Genomic DNA, 6,146 nt, shown 5'->3' with positions numbered 1-6,146 from the left:
TTATCAGGCACCGTCCCCAAGAGCAGCTTTTCGGAGCTGTTGAGAAAATTCATTACTATAAAATAAGCATAGAAGGGGAAAAAGCGTTATGAAGGGAGTGCTGGAGGGTGGCTCTTGCTGATTTTATTTTTTCGCCATCGCTGTGGTTCCCGTGCGCTGGTGGACCCGGGGCGGGGGCGGGGGCTCCCCAAACTCCCCGCAGGCCTCCGGACGCCGTTCCCGAGACGTGGCGCGAAAGAGTTAAGCGGGGCCTGCGGGTGACATCACCTAATTTGCATCGGAGCGCCCATATAGCGGCGCTCTCCGCGCCCCGCCCGGCACTCGGCGTTGGCCACTGCGCAGACCAGATTTCCCTCGCTCGAAAGCCTCTCTCTGGTGAGCCCCCGGGCCCCTACCTCCTGCCCGCCTTCCTCCTCCCTCCTGGCCTCCAGTTCTCTTCCCGCCGCGCCCGCTCTCGTCCCCTTCGTCGTGTGCATCCCTATTAAGGCCATCCCTAAAGCCGAGCCCAAGTGGTCCTCCCTGGGAAGGCTGCCTTGGGGAGCCGGAGGATGCTAAATCCTGCAGATGCTGGGGAACGGAGCTGGGAAATTGATAACTTAAACACGAAAAACTGGCCTTTGGCCGTGCGGCCCTCTGGGAGCGTTTTTTCTTAATTTCCCCCGCAAAGGCATTCTGCTTTGCCTCAGAAACTGTGATGAATCAGGAATAGAAAGATCCTTTGTTTAAACGCACATCTACCCGAGCCCGGAGCTTCAGCAATGATATTTTCTCCTGTAGCCTCTGATGGCTTCGAGGGCTGTTTCAGTGCAGGTTGAGGTTGGCTGGGCTAAAAGCCCTTCTTGCAGAGGAATATGTGCAAAGGGTGCCGAATTGCCCCAAAATGCGGATCAGAATTGGTTTACGGGGTGTGAGGAGGCAGCTTTGTGTTCGGGCTGCATTGTTGGGCGACGGTGAGGAAGCGGGTAGGGCGGTGGTCGGAAGCTCCAGGCAACAGCTGCCGCCTTTGTGAAAGGAAAAGAAAGCTGGACGAGGCCCGCATCTTTTGGGGAGATGCCACATCCACAAGATGAGAAAGCTTTGTGCGACCTTGGCTCCATGTAAAAAAATTTTTACTCGATTTTTCCCACTTAAACTTCGAAATGCTTTGCTATGCTCATTTTGGCCAGATTTGGATTTTTTAATCCTGCAATTAACGACTCGCAGTGGCCAATTTCCTTATTCCGAGAGATTCGGGGCCTTGAAAGGGATCTTCCCTCTTTGGTCCCCTGAGTTTTAAAATATTTGGGGGGGGGGCCTTTTTTTTTTCTGTAGAAAGATCTTAAGCCCTGCATGGGCGCAGAAGGAGGGAGAGGAGAGGTTTCAGGATGGAGAAGCGCATTTCTGAACCGGGAGACGAGGGTGGGTGGCTCTTTCTCACTCTTGGCTTTGTGCCCACAGCTCCCTCCGAGACCATGTCTGACAAACCCGATATGGCTGAGATCGAGAAATTCGATAAGTCGAAATTGAAGAAGACAGAAACGCAAGAGAAAAACCCACTGCCTTCCAAAGAAAGTAAGCTTCGATCCCCCCAACACCCCCCCCATGTAGAAAGGGCTAGGCGGGAGCGGCCGGTGGGCGGGAGGCAGGCAGGGAGGGGCCGCGGGAGGAATTCCGGGAGTGGGGGTGAGGGAGTGCGGGGGAGGAGCCGACAGTTGCTGATGAATATGACCTGGAAAGGTTAATTAAAAGTTCTTTTGCAGCCAACAAATACAGAGCTCCAATAATTTAGCAATGGAATATTTAATATGCCATAATAACACGCAACATCAATTAAAATGTACTTCTGTTTAATATATTCAGTATACATATTTCATGATGGAATGTCTAGATCCTTGCAAAATTTTTACGATATGAAAAGGAGTTTTAAATGGAAGTCCTTTCATCGTTATACTATGCTGTACTGAATCCTCTTATTCAACCCTCTTTTTTTGGTCACAGCGATCGAACAGGAGAAGCAAGCGGGCGAATCGTAATGAGGCCAGCGCCGCCAGTATGCACTGTACATTCCACAAGCATTGCCTTCTTATTTTACTTCTTTTAGCTGTTTAACTTTGTAAGATGCAAAGAGGTTGGATCAAGTTTAAATGACTGTGCTACCCCTTTTCACATCAAAGAACTACTGACAACGAAGGCCGCGCCTGCCTCTCCCATTTTCCGTCTGGCTGGCAGGGAAGGAAAAGAGCTTGCATGTTGGTGAAGGAAGAAGAGGGGTGGGACGACAGTGAAATCTAGAGTCAATCAAGTGGCCCAAGGTGTCCTGCAGGCTGTAAAATGCAGTTTAATCAGATGCCATTTTTTTGTTCAAATGATTTTAATTATTGGAATGCACAATTTTTTTAATATGCAAATAAAGTTTTAAAACCTGATTGGTAATGTGGAAAGAGTGGTTTATTTGCCGCCGATAAAACCTTTGCAAGGGGCCCTGACTCTTGGTCCCACTGGGGGGTGATAAGTGACAAGCATCTGGTGATTCCGTAAATTAAATTACCCCACGGCATAGAAATGGGGTTCACCCAGGTATGTGAAATACCTTGTCTATACTAGGTCATTGGGAGATCATTTTCATAGGCTCATTGAATTCCTGGTATTAGCTGTGTGAAAGCTTTCATAAAAATCTGTTTGCAGTTCTTCACTGAATACATTGCACATGCTCAAGAAAATGAAGGTGGTAATTTGCAGTACGGTATCTCAGTTCAATAATCCTAAAAACTTATTTAACCAATTACTAGCATTGACAGTCTTGTTGGGTAAAAAGTAAAAATTACGTTTTAACGTTCCTTTAAAAAGGAATTAGGGACTTGTGCTTCCTTGTCTAGGCTAGTTACCAAGAAGAATCCAATTTATAAAATTAATAGTGCATTTGAATATGCTTTTAGATGTATTGAGTCCTTCGTTTGAATAACAATCTTTGAATTTCAAGGGCACTAGCCAGACAGGTGATATTTGTACTAAGTTTAAATCCAGCGGTAATTAATTGGCTGGCACTCAGGTCTCACCTTTTCAATCATTTGAAGTACACATTTTCACTGGTGGGTAAAAACAAAGCTTGGTTTGGGCCACTTATTTGCAGGAAGAGGGAATTAACAAATTCTTAAAAGTAAACGGGATATGCCATTCTAACAAAGATCCTGAATGGATTTCTTGGTGCAGATATATATGTATATTAATTTATTAAGCCAAAACAACTGCATTAAAGAATGCTGGTAGATCACCCACTATTTCCGCAGAGCTAAAATTTACAATGCAAATATCCAAGAAGTTAAAACTTTTTCCCCCTAAAAACTGACATGAAAATACCCTTTTTGAAGGGGAAGAGGAGGGAAAATTGTTGATCACTATTAAACCAGTTGATTTCATTTCCTTTGCTCAACACTTATTTTGAGAAATGCACAGGAAACCATTTACCTGTGGTTTAGACAATCAAGTAGAACATCGGCTAGAAGCTTTGCTCTGCATTGCAAGGGAAGGGGTGTGTGTACCGGCTGCTTGAGGCTGCTGCAAAAGCTGAGCACCACAACCCCCTCGGTGAAGAGATGATGGGAGACAGCACAGAGGTTCTGGGAGCCATCTCAAGATGGAGACTGGCCCGGAGCCCTGCAGTTTTCTTTTCTTGCCTAGAAGGAAGGATGGGGTGTGGGCACGGTAAAATGCCCAAGGCACAAAGAGAAGCCAGTCTCGTGTAGATTTTTGCTGTGTGTCTTTTTCAAACAATGCAAAGATGGAAGATTTTAAGAAATGAACACAAATCCAGTGTTGCTCAGTTTAAAAAGGAGCATTTAGGGAAAGGGATGATTCATGAGATCAAGGGATGGAGGAGAAGACTTCTATTCTGGAGGACAAAGCTAAAACGTACCCCACCGCTCCCAAAAAGTAAAATCAGACATCTAATAATGATTGAATTCGGGCTGCTTGGTGTGTGAGGTAGGCAAAAAGTACCTGCCCATGTCATACTCTGTCCACTTAACAGACGCACGTGGGGATGGATGAGGTTACATTTAAAAAAATTTGATGAAAAATTCTTTATTTTTTCCGAGAGAGAATCTTCCCTGAAGGACTGGGGGTCCTTGGGAATCTGTGTGGGAATGTATGCTCCTGCTGTATGTAGGAGTTTGGAGTCGACAGAATTTTTCACAGATCCAAAAGGGCCATGAGTTTTTATCATTAGAATGAGAGAACCATGTGACTGAAGGAGACCCTAGGCACGGCATTTTTGACTGTGTCTCCCCTCGACCCCAGGAGGAAACAGGCCGAGGGGGCTTGAGTAAACACTGAGGGTCACTCAGTTTTGTCTGGGACTTCTGCTAGATTTTGATTGATCAAGAAAAATAAAGCAAAAATCAAGGAAATAAAAAGAGGCTCACTAAAGGACCTTTGAGACTAAGCTGGCTTCATTTTGAAATCTCTCAGTCATGTCAGCCAGGTTCCAGTTCCATTCCAATGGATGGAATCTTAAAGCTATTTTATTATCTTAGGAGAACAGCACAGCTTCTGGGCTGCGTGTGCAAGGATTGTGTGTATATGAGGGCGAGGGATCATGCATAGTCTTGACAAACATTGAGTGGGCTGTACAGGGCTCTTACATCTCTTATCATCAGAATTAGGTGCTTTCTCCTTTAAATGCACACGGAAGATCTGTTTATTACTCCCAGAGAAGCATCTAATTCCTCAATATGCAAAAATAAAATAATTTTGCATTATTTCTGAACGTAGGGGGCCAATTTTGTGCTTACTAGAAAGATCAGTGCATTTTGGAAACAACATTGCAGCCAAAAAATAAAAATAAAAAATCTTGAGTCTGTCTTAGTTCAAGAATGTAAACTTAAAACATTATTTAATGATGTGGAAAACCCTTAGTGCTTCATTTAGCCTAGTAGTCTTCACTGGTCTAGCAAGAAAATAAGAAAAATACCTTTTCCACACCCTCTCCCCTCACCCCCACTCCCGTTTCTCAATTTTAGATTACACTTTCAAGAGTAAAGCTTACACTGCAGTCTCAGAGAACTTAACACACCCACTGAGGGTTCAAGCAGATTTTAAATGCATGTAATGAGAAGGAGCTAAATTACAAATTTAAGGCACAGATGTACGACGAAGTAAGCTAAGAAGAAAATATGCTTCTAAGGACTGTGTTTACTTGGTTTATATTTTCCTTGGCTACTTGTACAGCCTTTTTATTTCTTTAGTCACATTGTTGTGCTAGTATCATCCCTACTCCTGGCGTCTGGGACTTTGGTGGGCAGAGTCCGTGCACAGTGCATTCATTGTGTGCTTACTTTGTGCACTGCTCTCTCTCTCTCTGTACCAAAATGCCTTGCATAGTAATGGACGCATATTGGGGCTTTAATATACGCTTTTACCCTTTAATTGATGGAGACTTCATTTAACATGCTTACTTTGGGGGGTCCCTTTGAACATGTCGATGTCTTGCTAGATAGTGTAATTTTAAATAGTTTTTAAATATTTTTAAAATATTTTAAAAAATCTTTGAACACGAATTTGTCACTGTCCATGGTCATGTGATTTGCATCACTACTTATAGCCAGCTTCACATTATAAAGCCAGAGCACTGGATTACTAGTTCACCTCACCAATATTTGTTGATTTTCCAGTACATGGCAGGTATTTCATTTGCTACAGAGATATGGCCGTAAACAAGAAGATGTAGTTCCTGCCCTTCTGTGTCCTCCATTAGTGAGAAGATGTCCTTTTCCGCTAACTCTGAGTGGAAATGCTAAGCAATTATTCCTTTCCATTTCTAGGGTACATGATGAACCTAAGGGTTTTGGGTTTCTTTTTTTTTGAGTTTGAGTCTTACTGTGTCGCCCAGGATAGAGTGCAGTGGCACGCCCATGACCACCACAGCCTGGACCTGCTGGGCTCAGGTGGTCCTTCCACCTCAGTCTTCCAAATAGCTGGAACTACAGGTATGTGCTACCACACCCAGCTTATTTTTTGATTTATTGTAGAGATGCGGTCTCGCCAAGTTGCTCAGACTGGGCTTGAACCCCTGAACTCAGGCAATCCTCTCGCCTCCGCCTTCCAAAGTGCTGGGGTTACAGGCTTGAGCCACCGTGCCCGGCTGGGTTTTGGATTTCTAAGTGAAGTTT

At 44.4% G+C, this 6,146-nt stretch overlaps 1 protein-coding gene across 2 annotated transcripts; it reads left to right on the top strand.

Annotated features, from left to right (window-relative positions):
• The first annotated feature begins 282 nt into the window (after positions 1 to 282).
• LOC103268519 (thymosin beta-4) lies at positions 283 to 2,405 on the top strand. Of its 2 annotated transcripts, XM_021716579.1 has the most exons (4): positions 283 to 375; positions 1,438 to 1,551; positions 1,978 to 2,033; positions 2,098 to 2,405. In XM_021716579.1, exons 2-3 carry the CDS (start codon positions 1,452 to 1,454, stop codon positions 2,010 to 2,012), a joined length of 135 nt encoding a protein of 44 aa, XP_021572254.1. In that variant the 5' UTR covers positions 283 to 375; positions 1,438 to 1,451; the 3' UTR covers positions 2,013 to 2,033; positions 2,098 to 2,405. The 2 variants fall into 2 exon arrangements, with proteins under 2 accessions (XP_021572254.1, XP_008064293.1); XM_008066102.2 differs by having other exon boundaries at positions 1,978 to 2,405.
• The last annotated feature ends 3,741 nt before the right edge of the window (positions 2,406 to 6,146 follow it).

Source organism: Carlito syrichta, unplaced genomic scaffold (genome assembly GCF_000164805.1).
Source record: "Carlito syrichta isolate Samal-C Ts95f unplaced genomic scaffold, Tarsius_syrichta-2.0.1 Scaffold308844, whole genome shotgun sequence".
Lineage (NCBI taxonomy): Eukaryota > Metazoa > Chordata > Mammalia > Primates > Tarsiidae > Carlito > Carlito syrichta.
The sequence above is the reverse complement of the archived record's forward strand: the minus strand, read 5'-3'. Positions and strand labels throughout refer to the sequence as shown.